At 51.6% G+C, this 14,101-nt stretch overlaps 1 protein-coding gene across 2 annotated transcripts in view; it reads left to right on the forward strand.

Annotated features, from left to right (window-relative positions):
• The window catches only part of GALNT14 (polypeptide N-acetylgalactosaminyltransferase 14), a 226,344-nt gene that overhangs the window by 177,609 nt on the left and 34,634 nt on the right, over positions 1-14,101 (forward strand). For both annotated transcript variants that reach the window (XM_089923298.1, XM_022574143.3), the window contains exons 7-9: positions 4,593-4,680; positions 5,451-5,535; positions 8,271-8,374. In XM_089923298.1, the coding sequence (XP_089779424.1) occupies positions 4,593-4,680; positions 5,451-5,535; positions 8,271-8,374 (277 nt within the window). The remainder of the gene's footprint in view (positions 1-4,592; positions 4,681-5,450; positions 5,536-8,270; positions 8,375-14,101) is intronic.

Consider the following 14,101-nt stretch of genomic DNA (forward strand, 5'->3'; position numbering starts at 1 on the left):
TTCCTTGGGCATCCTTAATGAACCTGGAGGCCCTTTCCTTCCCCGTGGCGCTGAGTCCATCTCTGAAGCCCTCTTTGAAAAAATGCTCTCTTGTGTATCCCTGCACAGCAGTCCTCCTCTAGGAGTCATGCGGCCCCAAGAGTAGGCTCAGCCCCCCAGGCCAAGCTCCCAGTGCCCACCACTGTCTGACCTAAAGCTTTCATGGCAGAGGGTTGCTCAGACAAACCCCAGACTGTGGTCCCACCCTCACCTGCAGAGGTTTTCACCAGACCCCGACTCTTGATAACGAGATGGTTCTGCTGAGACATCCCCTTCAGGATGGGGAGTGTGGGCATGTGTCAGCCTCTGTTTCCACGTGTCTTCATATGTGTCTCATCTCAGAGTAAAACGTGATTTGATCTTGTGAGTGGAAGTGGAAAATTTAAGCTGTAATTGGAGTTTGGGATTTTCAAAAATAGAAAGAGATAAGGAAGAGGTTGGGCTTGAGCTGTCAGAAGCTGTCCTCAGCTGGTGTTTTCCACATGGAAAATCTCCTTGATTTCCCTTCCTTCCCTTCAATTACATGATGATACTTGAAACAAGCACCAAGTTGTTAGGTTTTTTTAAACAGAGGCTTCTTCCCTGCCACCCTTATCTACATATTCCTTTAGTAGGAAAAAAAGATTTTAAGAAATTTCAATCCCTGTAGCATTTGGCAAATTGATATAAATAATGGCTTACATATGCTTCAGAGCCCTTTCACATGCTTCCTTTCTTGCTCCTTCCAAAAGCCCTGTTAGGAAGGCAGGATAGTTTTGCAAATTATAATTTGCCTTTACTTCATAGATGAAGAAACAGAGTTCCTCAGAGTGTGCTGATTTGCTTAAGGTCAAACGTATTCTAGGGCTTCCCTGGTGGCGCAGTGGTTGAGAGTCCGCCTGCCGAAGCAGGGGACATGGGTTTGTGCCCCGGCCCGGGAGGATCCCACATGCCGCGGAGCGGCTGGGCCCGTGAGCCATGGCCGTTGAGCCTGCACGTCCGGATCCTGTGCTCCACAACGGGAGAGGCCATAACAGTGAGAGGCCCACGTACCGCAAAAAACAAAAACAAACAACAAAAAAAACGTATTCTAGATGTCAGAACCAGAATGGGAACCCAGGTCCCTGGCCCCCCTCTCGCTCCCCCATCCCTCCCTCCAGGCTAACAGACACCCCACATTGTACTTCTCTGCTCTCCTGTCCACCACCTTCCCTAGACAGCAAGGCCTTATTCATCTTTGTACCATCCCCAGTCCCTAAGCCATAGTAGGTGCTCAGTGATGCTGGTGGATGCAATGAGTGAATGGTCGTCTCTAGAAGTTCTTTGGTTGCCCGTTTACAATGTGGTTTTAATTATATGAGATGGTGGAGAAAGAAGAGAGGTATGACTGGAGGGGTGATTGATGGCCATTGGCTCTCAGTGGGGCTTGGGCTTGGATTTGTGTCGGAGAGGGGGAGGGCGTGTTGTTCTGGATCTGCCGGGGATTTCACCAGCTGCCGTTTGAGCTTACCTGTGGACCTAGCCTTAAAGATAAAGCCACTGGAGCACACAGGTGGGGACCTGCCGTGGGTCTGGGCATCTTTATGGAGAGTCCATCCATCCCTGAGCCTGTGTGAGGAGAGGCCATCCTGCTCAGCTGTAATTGATCCACCTGCTTTGCCTCTAGCCATTGACAGTGTCCTCAGAGAGAGTTCATAGCTGCCCTCTTTTAGCCAATGCCAGCTGAACACCTGCTGCCCAGCCAGCTCTGGCCTGGGGCTGAGGGATACAGAAGTGGAGCAGATATGACCCCCAGGGTCACTCAGGGAGGTTTGTGTCCTGTCTTCGAGGGGTCATGTCATCTTCTGCAGCCCCCTCGTAAGGTTGGCTCCACATAGCACTTAGCTCCAAACATCCCTCTCTGCCTATCTGGCCTCCATGACTCTGAGCCAAGCAGCTGTCACAACCGTGTTGTGGAAGGACAGAAACCCTCAGAACTTACAGAAGAGTACCCCAGAGTCTGTCACAGCCCTGGAGTCAGAGCCCATGGGTGGCTTCTGGGGAAGCCTGTGGCCAAGGTAAGCAACCAGCATTTTATTTTGTCTTGCAGTTTCCAAATATTGAGGAAAGATTAAAAATAAACAGTATTGCAGTTTGGGGTCCCCAAGACCACCCTCAGCTTCAGTAATTCACTAGAAGGACTGAGAACTTAGCAAAGATGCTACACACGTGGTTACTGTTTATTACCGCAAAGGGATGTGGATTAAAATCAGCAGCGGGAAGAGGTGCATGGGGGGAGTTCCAGGCACGATTGTGCAGTTGTCCCCTCCCAGTGCTGGTGTGCGGGCAGCCCTTGCTTCCCCCAGCCAGGATGTGTGGCAACATGCACGGAGCATTGCCAAACAGGGGAGCCCACCCAAGCCTTGGTGTCCAGGGTTTTTATTGGAGGCCAGTCACATAGACGTGGCTAATCACCGCCATGGTTTCCATGCCCCTCCAGAGGTCAAGCTGAGTTGGCACCCCGTGACCCAAGGCCGTCACCACAAACCTCATCGTTAGCATAGACTATCTGATGTAACCCCAGGGTCCCAGGTAAACAGACACTTTTATAGGCAGAACATGCCAAGGGCTTAGAAGTTACCTCTCAGGAGTTGAGCAAGGGCTAAACGTATCTTCAGGTTAATCCTTTATGGCACAAGGGTTTTTACCTAAAGACTCAGTGAAGCTGTAGAGGCCCAAACTCAGCAGACAAAGGCAAAAAGAGGACTTTGTCAGACCCACAGAAGAAGATCAGTCTCTGAACTTCTGAGAACATTTCAGAATTCAAGTCAGGAGAATATCTTTGGGGTGTGTCTCTGTGGAGATGTTGGTGTGGGTGGTGGATGGCTGTGTGTGCATGCAGTGTGTATATACACACAGACGTATGGTGACAGGGGCCCCAGAGCACTGTGGCAGCTGGGCAGGTGCTGTACAGGAAGCATTTGTGCACATCCCAGAGGGGGAAGCAATGCATTGAAAGTGAGCATTTCCTTTCGCGGGAGCCAGTTGGCTTCAGAGGCACCTTGTCACTGTTGAGATGAGCTGTGTGTGGAGGCCAAGGGCCAAATTAAGTCTGTGAATGTCAAGGTGGGTGCTCGGTGAATCTGAGCTTAAAATTAGAAGACGGCCTTATTTATGGGAGAGATTGAATCAGGAAATTAAATGCAAGAGAAACTGCAAGAGAAACAGAAGTTCCTGCCCATGCTGACCGGGGGTGGTAGGTGCGAAGGATTGGAAAAGTGGTCCTGCCTTGTAGGCCCAGGCCTGTTGTCTCCTCCCAGCTGCTGGATTCCCATTCAGCCAGTGAGTCTCCTGGTCACAGCTCAACTATCCTGCCCATGAGAGCCCAGTTTCCCCTCCTGCATACCAGTACGGGAGTGTTCATCCAGAATTAAGGAAGATTTTAAAAACATACGCAATGCCTTGATGGCCCCCAAGAACTGGTGAATTTGTCTTGCAGATTTTGAAACTAGCCCCTGGATGACTTTGATGCTTATCAGCGGGGTAGCCTGGGGGAAGTAGCAAGCAATGAGGCTGGAAAGCTAGAAACAAGCCTGTTTTTGATGGTCTTGGATGCCAGGCTAAGGAGTGTGAACCTTATCTTCAAGGCAATTCAAGTTTTTAGCTGTTGAGCTACAGAGTGAGATTTGAAAGACAACTCTGTCAGCTACCTGTAGAATGAAAGGGAAGGGGGTGAGGTGAGGGTGGGGAGAGGAGCTGGGAGTCCACTGCCGCGTTCGCCAGGCTCGGGGGGGGGGGGGTAAGGGAGAGTCAGCATCCATTCAGAAAAGCAGTTTTAGAGTTACAGTCGGCAGGATCCATCCAGTTGATGGGCAGAGGTGTAGCTTCTTAAGGTAGTGCTGGGGAGGAAGGGGGGATATGTTGACAGAAATAGGGAACCAAGGGAAGGAGCGTGTGTGGGGAGAGGATGGTGAAGGCACCGCTGAAAGGCCGTGTGCGTCCACATGGAGGGGCCATCCACCCGAGCCTGGAAGTGAGGAGCAAAGTCAGGGCTGGAGGTACAGGCTTGATTATCACAGGTGACAACTCAAGTTTGGAATCTCTGGAGATGCTATGCATGAACTTGCCCGTGAACCATAGGCATAGAAGGTAAGTGTTGGGAAATTCCCACTGTGGAGGTGTGGCTTTGCTTCTTGGAGCTGCAGGCTTTAGGCCACCTTGCTGGCTGACTGTGTCCTCTGCCTCCTGAGAGCCCCATGGCACTGAAGGACTTCAGGGGTCCCGTTCTTCCTGATGTCCCTTTTCTCAGTGTGCAGCATGCTCCAGCCAGCCTCCCCGTGTCTCCACCCTGACTACATGGCCATGAGAAGGCGCCCGGGAGTAAAGGAAAGGCTCTTAGCATTGTAGGCATCATAACTGGAGAGGTTGCAGTGTCTGTTGGCCCATTTTATAGATGAGAACATTGAGATCCAAAGAGGAAAGTTCTCAGTCAAGGCCCTGAACCCAGTCTCCGGCCCTCCCAGGGCGAGGCCCTACCGAGCCCTGGCCTGGCTCTCTTATGCCGCCATCTGAGCGTGCAGGCCTTCTTTTTACAGGACTACACGCGGGTGGTGTGCCCCGTGATCGATATCATCCACCTGGACACCTTCAACTACATCGAGTCGGCCACGGAACTTAGAGGGGGTGAGTGGGGCTAACACCCTTGCCCAGTAAGGACTTTCTTTTTCTCCTAGTCGTTGCTGCCAAGGGCGAAAGTGAGAAAAATCACCTAGTGGTTTGTCTGGAACCTCCAGCCCTGCATCCTGTAATGTCAATAGCTCCAGGGTGGCCCTCACCATGGGGACTGTGAATGGAAGGGCTGGCGGGGTGGCAGGTCACTCCTAGCCCCCTGAGCTCTAGCTCCAACACGGGGTCACTCCAGGGCCTGAGGATTCGAGGGAAGCAAGGGACCCCCTCCAATGTGGGGCCTGAATTGTTCCAGCATCTCAGTATTGGGTGCCTCCCTCTCTTCAAGGCCCACCACAGTTCTGCCCAGGGCTGAGTGCTGGCTCCTCAAGAGGGGTTTGGGGTGATTCAGCCACTCACAGACCTCCTGCTTACACGCCCCCACTCCCGAGACTCTTGGCCAAGGGCCACACTCCATAACTGTCCATCGTGTCCCCCTTAGGTCCCACTCTTGGGCTCTGTCAACTCCCACTCTTTATCCTGTGCCCTTTGTTCCCTAAGTCCACCCAGCAGAGAAGCCTCAGAGAGGCAGTAGGGGGTAGAGAAAGAAGGAAGCCGGAAGGGAAATCAGGCAGCTGGGTTGCTGACCAGCTTGGGTGAGACCTGTTATCCCTGGGACCACCTGGGAAACTGGGTACGTTCTTGAGCTTCTAGTAAAGGGACAGAATGAACAAGGTCTGCAGGTACATCAGAGAGACCAAGTCAGCCATGCGGATGCTGTGTTTCAGGGTTTGACTGGAGCCTCCACTTCCAATGGGAGCAGCTCACACCAGAGCAGAAGGCTCGGCGCCTGGACCCCACTGAGCCCATTAGGTGAGTCAGGGCAAGGGTTAGGGGTGGGCAGATTCATAACCACTTGGCCCTTCCCACTGTCACGTGGTATAGGGAAGCAGTCCATGTGAGATGCTCACACGATTGGGCAGAAACCAAGAGGACCCTTTGCCAGGCCAGCACCGCCTTTGCCCTTATTTTAGGAGGTTTCCGTCCTCATGGAGACTTCTGCTGAAGGGATGGGGGCCGGTGGAGACCTGTGCTGAGGACTTGCCCAGCGCTGTCCACCCACGCACATGCCATGTCAATATTTACGCTTCCAGCTAAACGTTGGAGGGTCCCAGATGGTCCCGTTTGAGCCTCTGACGAGGGAAAAGATGGTTCCTTAGCCCTCAGGTGCTGGATGTCAGGATTCAGCCCAGGTAGGTCGAGTCAGCCATTGCTGTAAGTGGAGGCTGCTGTCAAGGCATGGCCACTGCTATGAACACACACGACTGCTGCGTCCCACGTGAGAACACGACAGGAGCGTCAGCTCTGGGCTGCTTCTGCGGTGCTGCAGATGGCTTTGTCCTCATCTACATTCTCACTTCCAGACCCCATTGTGACCCACAGCACAGTGGCCAGATGGCCGCCTGGGGTTCAGGCCCATCTGAGGGCTCGGCGTAGAGTAGAGCACAGGGGCCACCCAGCGGTGTCTGCATCGTGTGTGTGGCGTCAGTGTTCCCAAGACTGGAGGGTGCACGTGTCCCAGGCCTGTTGCGAACCTCCAATCTAAAACTTTCCTGCCTCCAGTGGAACGTCAGGAGGCCAGCAAGTGCTTCAGGATGTGGAGAGAAGACCACGGGACGGGGATTGCTCCTGCTGGGGTTGCAGGGATGCTCTGGGCTCTTCAGGGGCACCTCTGCAACTCGGGGCCTGCCACAGAGTAAATGTTTGATCATTTTCATTGAACTAACTTAAGTCAAACTGAGACTCAAAGGGCTGTGAAGAACTGAGTGGTGACACTCAGACAAACGGTGGGAATTGGGAGAACTTTGCAGTGGGACCTCTGTCGCATCTACCTGCCAGTCCCTCCTCCCTCCTCCCTCCTCCAGCTTTCATGATCTGGCGTGATGCCGAGAGGGAGGTTGGAGCCACGTGGCATGCCAGATAGTGCCATTTGCTCCTAAAGGGAGAGCAGAACCTTCTCACCATCCTCAGGGCCGTGGAACACACACCAGTGCCTCGGTTACTTGCTGCCGGAAGTGTCTGATGTGGCAAGTGGACCAGGACAAAGTCAAGGTCAAGGCGGTGATGGTGCCGCTGCCTCTGGGTTTCCCTTCCCTGTCCCAGGGGTAGGGTTTTCGGGGCAGGTTCTCTTCTTGTGGGAACATCTCTGCTCATCAGAGGACAAGTGTTTCCCAGAGGATAGTAGGGTGTCGTGGCATCGGGAGACCGAGCTTCTGACCTGCTCCCCGTCAACTAACTGTCTGACATAGAAGAAAACGCCCTTCGTCCTCTGGACCCACGGAATGAGGGGCGGGGTCCCGGAGGGCTTGCCAGCACCCCAGCCGAGCTGTTGATTCTTGCAGACATGCGTCCTTGTGCTTATCGGGTTGCTTGGCTGGACTCTGCAGCCCTTTCCTTTCCAAGTGGCTTCTCCGGAATCTCTTTCAGTGGTCAAGGGGAGGGGAGCTTGGGAGAGGACCCCAAGGAAAGAGAATGAAGATGAGGGTGTGTTTGTTTACTAGGGCTGCTGCAGCAGAGTACCACAGGCTGCGTGGCTTAAACCACAGAAACGTACCGTCTTGAGCTCTGGAGGCTGGAAGTCCAAGACGGAGGTGTTGGCATTTAGCGGTCCTGGCATTTAGCGGTAATCCTATGCGTCGTCCTCTGCCCCTGTTTTCTCCTGTCCCTGTCTCCAGGATGCGTTATGGCTTTCTTCTTCAGTCATTAAGAGTTATTTCCTGGAAATTTATGGCTGTTGGCCTGACCCACAGCATCTGTTCTCCTAAACTGGGCAGAACTGGGCAGTGTAGAGAAATCTATCAGAAAAGTCCGTGTCCTGCCGTGTGGGGGCAGGGTTGCTTCCTTCTGAGGGCTGTGCCGGACCTTCTCCTGGGCTTGCAGAGGGCCGTCTTCTCTCTGTGTCTCCTCACACTGTCTTCTCTTTGTGCATGTCTGTCTCTGCAACTACATGTCCCCTTTTATAAGATACCAGTCCTATTGGATTAGGACCCACCCTAATAACCTCATTTTAACTTGATCACCTCTGTAAAGACCTTCTTTTTAAATAAGGTCACATTCTGTGGTACTCAGGGTTAGGACCTCAACATGTTTTTCGGGGGATAAAACTCAATCTGTAGCAGAAGGAAAGAGAGGGAAAAAAAGAAGAGAGAGTCCAGTCTCAAGGAATGGATGTGCTGTTCACAGCTGCTGCCGCAGCCCGTCTTCTCTGCCTGGTCAGTGGCCCATGGTCCCCGCTCCCTGTACTGGAGCTCCCAGGAGAGCCCCGCTGGGCAGGGCCTGTGGCAGCAGCCAGGGGGAGGCTCCCCAGGCCCTCCGAACAGCCAGGGTTCTGAGCAAATCCCGACTGCCCCACAGGAGGTGTGCAGACGAGCATATTAGCCTGTCTGCAGGGTCAGGAGATTTACAGTCGAAGGGAAAAGCCCTGGAGCATGTTCCTGTTTGAGGTAAGTGGACAGTATGGCCTCAAGATCAGGACCACCAGGACAGAGAACACAGCAGCAGCCCCCGTCCCGTGACTGACCCTCCTTCTTTTCCTTCCAAATGCACAGGACTCCAATCATAGCTGGAGGGCTCTTCGTGATGGACAAATCCTGGTTCGACTACCTGGGGAAATATGACATGGACATGGACATCTGGGGCGGGGAGAACTTCGGTGAGTCGCTCTCTTCGCATCCAGCGGCTAGGGTGCGGGTCTCCGTGTCATTGGACCATGTGTGCCTGGGATGAGGGCCAGGGAGATGGGGAGCAGGTCACTCCTTTGGGGGAACACCACGTGGGGTGCCAGAAGAGTGGCTGCTGGGAGGGCGGAGGGAAGGAGGGGGATTATCCATGGGGCCACATGGATGCTGCGGACCAGGGAAACACACCCAGATGGACCATTAGGGGGAAGTTGAGATGCAAAAGCTGGAAAGACCAAAGGAGGAGCACCGAGTCTGAGGGCCAGAGGCAGGCTTGAGCTGGGAGTACTGAACGTGGGAATTTGGAGTTGGAAGGAGACTGGGGATAAAAAGCATGAGGAGGAGGATGAACAGCAATGCCATTAACATCTGGATCACATCTGTTGGCTGGTCTAGGCGTACAGCACTCGGCACTGGGTTAGTGAGGAGGGTCTGGGTGAATGCTGCAGAAGCCCTCATCTTTTCGCGCAGAGAAAGCAGTGGGGGAGGGGGAGGGGCTGGGTCATGTGTTCCAGAACTGTGTAAACACATGGCCAGGTGTGGCCACAGTGGTGTAGGGCTGCCGTGTGCAGATACAGGAGAAAGTAGTCAGAGACCCGTCCCATCTAGATGATGACAATGACTGACCCTCCAGTTTCCTCGTGTGTTAAAAGTGTAACACAGGGATGCTTTGGGGGTTGCTGTGGAAATCCATTCAGGTAAGTCTGTAAAACCTCTGGGCACCATGTGGACACAATACACGTTAGTTACAATTTCTTCCCTCCAGCAGGTAAGACCTAAGAGGTGACCAGCCTATAAGCTACACAAGGCAGGGATTTGGTCTGTTTGTTCACGGCTATCTCCCTTGCCCAGTATGGTGCCTGCCACGAAGGAGGCTTCAGTAACTATTTGTTGAATAAACCACAGGAGAACCATTGTAAAGCAATTATACTCCAATAAAGATATTAAAAAAAAAATAAAAACATAAACTGCAAGAGAGGAAGAAGAGTCCGGGGATGTCAGGGCCCCTTCCCCTTTCTGGGTGCCGGGGAGTGTGTTTGGCATGGGCTCCCCGAGCAGTGGCACAGGCCAGGAGGAGGATCCATGGGGCTCTTCCTGGCATTTAGCGGTAATCCTGTGCGTCGTCCTCTGCCCCTGTTTTCTCCTGTCCCTGTCTCCAGGATGCGTTATGGCCTTCTTCCTCAGTCATTAAGAGTTATTTCCTGGAAATTTATGGCTGTTGGCCTGACCCACAGCATCTGTTCTCCTAAACTGGGCAGAACTGGGCAGTGTAGAGAAATCTATCAGAAAAGTCCGCGTCCTGCCGTGTGGGGGCCAGGTTGGAAGCTCGGCAAACAAAGCAGAAAATCCCAGTTCCCACAAACCAAACCAAATCCCCTGACTAGGACTCAGTCCTCAGATGCCATGGGGGTCTTTGGGGTGGGGTTTGAGGGGGGATCTGCCTGCACCAGCCCGGGAGAACTTGGAGCCGGGAACACCCTTGGCGTTCTCAATGGGGACAAGGTCTCTGTCCTTCTGGGCAGAGCCCATCAGATGTCCTCACGTTCACAGTACCTCTCGTGATTCTTCCTGATGTGCTCTGGCCTTTATCCCTGTACATTGAATCCTTTCTGCAGCCCTTTTGATAGACAGCAGTCATCCAGTCTCTGCTCGAATGCTACTGATGGTGGTGTGTTTGCTGCTTCACAGTATGGTAAGTTCTGTTGTTGAGAGCTTCTGTGTTGAGTTGTTAGAAAATTCTTCTAAGTCGAAGCCCAGCTTCTATCAGTCAGGCCTTGTTCTGCCCCCTTGACCCACACAAAGTACGTGTGATGCTTCCTTTCCGTGGCAGCCACGTGTGGATGCAGGCAGCGTGTTACTTTCAATGATGTCACATTCTGGTCCAACCTACCAGTACCTTCTCTTTATAGCAATGTTGACACACATCTGCTCACATCCAGGGTGATCTCCTCTTGTTGGTTTCCCAGTGGTTTGACATCACCAAGTGCTGACTGGACCAGGGAAGTAGGGAGGGGCTTCGGGAGAGGTGTGGGAGAGACATTTTACAATCCATCACAAAAGTTTTTAAATCACAAAGAAAGTACTGCAGACAGCTAACACAGGAAACACTGTTTTCTCCAATTCCAACATTCCATTATACTATAGCCAACTCCCAGCACTTTTTTTTTTTTTGCGGTACGCGGATCTCTCACTGTCGTGGCCTCTCTCGTTGTGGAGCACAGGCTCCGGATGCGCAGGCTCAGCGGCCATGGCTCACGGGCCCAGCCGCTCCGCGGCATGTGGGATCTTCCCGGACCGGGGCACGAACCCGTGTCCCCTGCATCGGCAGGCGGACTCTCAACCACGGCGCCACCAGGGGAGCCCAGCTCCCAGCACTTTAAAAGTCATTTCTGGATTTTTTTTTTTTTAGCATTTTACATGCCAGAACACGCAGTGCTTTTTTTTTAAAATTGAAGTATAGTTGATTTACAATGCTGTGTTAGTTTCAGGTGTACGGCAAAGTGGTTCAGTTATACATATACATACATATTCTTTTTCAGATTCTTTTCCATTATAGGTTATTACAGGGTATTGAATATAGTTCCCTGTGCTATACAGTAGGTCCTTGTTGGTTATCTATTTCATATATACTAGTGTGTAGATGTTAATCCCAAACTCCTAATTTATCCCTCCCCCACCCTCCACTTTCCTCTTTGGGAACCATAAGTTTGTTTTCTATGTCAGTGAATCAATTTCTGTTTCGTAAATAAGTTCATTTATATATGTTTTTTAGATTCCACAGATAAGTGATATATGATATTTTTCTTTCTCTGTCTGACTTACTTCACCTAGTATGATAATCTCTAGGTCCATCCATGTTGCTGCAAATGGCATTATTTCATTCTTTTTTATGGCTGAGTAATATTGCATTGTATATATGTACCACATCTTTATCCATTCATCTGTTGATGGACATTTAGGTTGTTTCCATGTCTTGGATATTGTGAATAGTGCTGCTATGAACATTGGGGTGCACGTATCTTTTTGAATTAGAGTTTTCATCTTTTTCAGATATATGCCCAGGAGTGGGATTGCTGGGTCGTGTGGTAGTTCTGTTTTTAGTTTCTTAAGAAGCCTCCATACTGCTCTCCACAGTGGCTGCACCAACTTACAATCCCGCCAACAGTGTAGGAGGGTTCCCTTTCTCCACATCCTCTCCAGCATTTGTTATTTGTAGACTTTTTGATGATGGCCATTCTGACCAGTGTGAGGTGGTACTTCATTGTAGTTTTGATTTGCATTTCTCTAATAATCAGTGATGTTGAGCATTTTTTCATGTGTCTGTTGGCCATCTGTATGTCTTCTTTGGAGAAATGTCTATTTAGGTCTTCTGCCCCTTTTTTGATTGAGTTGTTTGGGGTTTTTTTTATTTTTGCGGTATGTGGGCCTCTCACTGTTGTGGCCTCTCTCACTGTTGTGGCCTCTCCCATTTGCGGAGCACAGGCTCCGGACGCGCAGGCTCAGCGGCCATGGCTCACGGGCCCAGCCGCTCCACGGCATGTGGGATCTTCCCGGACCGGGGCCCGAACCCGTGTCCCCTGCATTGGCAGGCGGACTCTCAACCACTGCGCCACCAGGGAAGCCTGGGGGTTTTTTTTGATATTGAGCTGTACGAGCTTTTTGTATATTTTGGAAATTAAGCCCTTGTCAGTCTCATCGTTTGCAAATATTTCTCCCAGTCCATAGGTTGTCTTTTCATCTTATTATGGTTTCCTTTGCTGTGCAAAAGCTTATAAGTCTGATTAGGTCCCATTTGTCCACCTGCAAAGGACAGATGGTGAGGAGGGGAAAAGGGATCTGCATGTCAGAGTAAAAAATGCAAGCTCCAGTGTATGGCAAGAGAGCCCCTTGCTTCCAAGTCCTGAAGATCCTCTCCCCTCAGCATCACTCATGTCCATCCCCCTCTTACTTTCCTAAATGATTCTCCACCTCCAGTCTGCTCCCCTCAAAGCCATCCCCACACACTCCCACCAAAGTGCTCTTGGAAATGCCAATCTCTCCCACCCTCCCGGGTTTGGCACCCCCTGTGGCCCCTTCTTGTCCTAAAGACAACGCCCACACCATTCCTTGACCTTGCCCACCTCCCCAGCCTTCAGTCCAGAGGCACTGACAGACCCTCCTGCACTGCCCGGACATGCCCAGCCATCTACAGAGATCTAGCCTCCACCCTCCACCAAGTGCCAAATGGCCACAGATCACAGCTCTGGGGCTGCCTGGCCTCCCCCAGGACTAGGACACCCTTCCTACCCACCCTCTGCCTACTCCCCTCAGCACCCTGCTCTCCTCTCCACTCTGGTACTGGGCCCTCTCGTGTATTTGTCTGTTTTTTCTTCTGTGCCTTCCACCTACAAGAACATTCATCTAACTTCTCGACCTCGATGACTGGAGCAGTGGAAACTGCTCGCTGAATGTGTGTTCAAAGCGGGAGATTGACCAGGAAGGGGGTTCAGGGTGGGAAGGACCACATGTACACAACTCTGAGGCTCCATTTAAAATCAGTCTCCGTGCATTAAACAGAGCCTGTGTAGAATAACAATGGCAGGTAAAGATGTCTTTCCTTTCCCAAGACGTGGGGTTTCCGTGTGTCCCAGACGTAGTTGCCTCTGTTGCATCGACTTGATTTCACAGCACAGAAGTCCATGAGATCACTGGACAAGGCTCTGGCCAGGGTGACCGGGACCATCCTCTGTGGCACACTGCCTGGCCTGCCCATCTCACTTTCATCTGCTGGGAGCGGCCCCAAGCGGCCACTTGAAAGCCAACCCCAGCTATGCACTCGAGCAGCCCGACCCTGGTGCAGTCATTCCCACAAAGCGTTTCTAAGAGGAGCTGAAGTGTTGATAATTACATCTGCAGTTCAGCATAGGAACAGGCTTTAGGGAAATGTGGCTTTTAGCCTTTTATTTTTCAGAAGTTGTTTTGCATTAAAATTGGATGTTTAAACTCCAATTTTCATAACACAGGATACATGGAAAATATCTAATACATCTACTCACTTTAGCTTTTGGTCTTTAGAGGTGAAAGGAACCTGTTGCCCAGTAAAAGTGTGCGTGTGTGTGTGTGTGTGTGTGTGTGTGTGTGTATAAGTGGTGGGGTAGGAGGTGTGCCTTTCCAAAATGGAGGCCTTGGCACATATATGAAGGGAGAGTATGGGATTTCTGGATTTAAAATGGGGGGTTTCTAAAGCATACCAGATACAAAAGACAATGCTGAGGAGAGAGATGAGGGCCCCAGAGAGGAGCTGCCACCGCTAGCTCCCCCATCCCCAGAACAGCCAAGGACATCAGGCTGTGTCAGGTTTGGCAGGCATACTCCTGTGTGTCAGCATGGGCTGTGGAATCAGACAGGCCTACGTTTGAATCCCGCAGTCATCACTAGTTCTGTGTCCTTGGGAAAGTTGCTTTACCTCACTGTTTCTAAGTCTTTAAAGTGGAGACAGTGATCCCCATGGTAGGGGAAGGGCCTCCGCCAAAATACATCCCCGTATTAGAGAAAAAATTATTCTGACCCTTGTTAAAATGGTAAGAAAGACTTTATTCAGGACTCTCACAATGGGTGTCAAGGCTATCGCAATGGCAGGGCTGGGGGGTATGGGGCTCAGCTCCAAATACAACAAGAACAGGTGGGGATTTGGATCCAAGGAGCAGGGCGGGGGGCGGTGA

This window comes from Delphinapterus leucas, chromosome 13 (genome assembly GCF_059928025.1).
Source record: "Delphinapterus leucas isolate spDelLeu-1000000601 "Yukka" chromosome 13, BTC_Dleu_Yukka2, whole genome shotgun sequence".
NCBI classification, from domain to species: domain Eukaryota; kingdom Metazoa; phylum Chordata; class Mammalia; order Artiodactyla; family Monodontidae; genus Delphinapterus; species Delphinapterus leucas.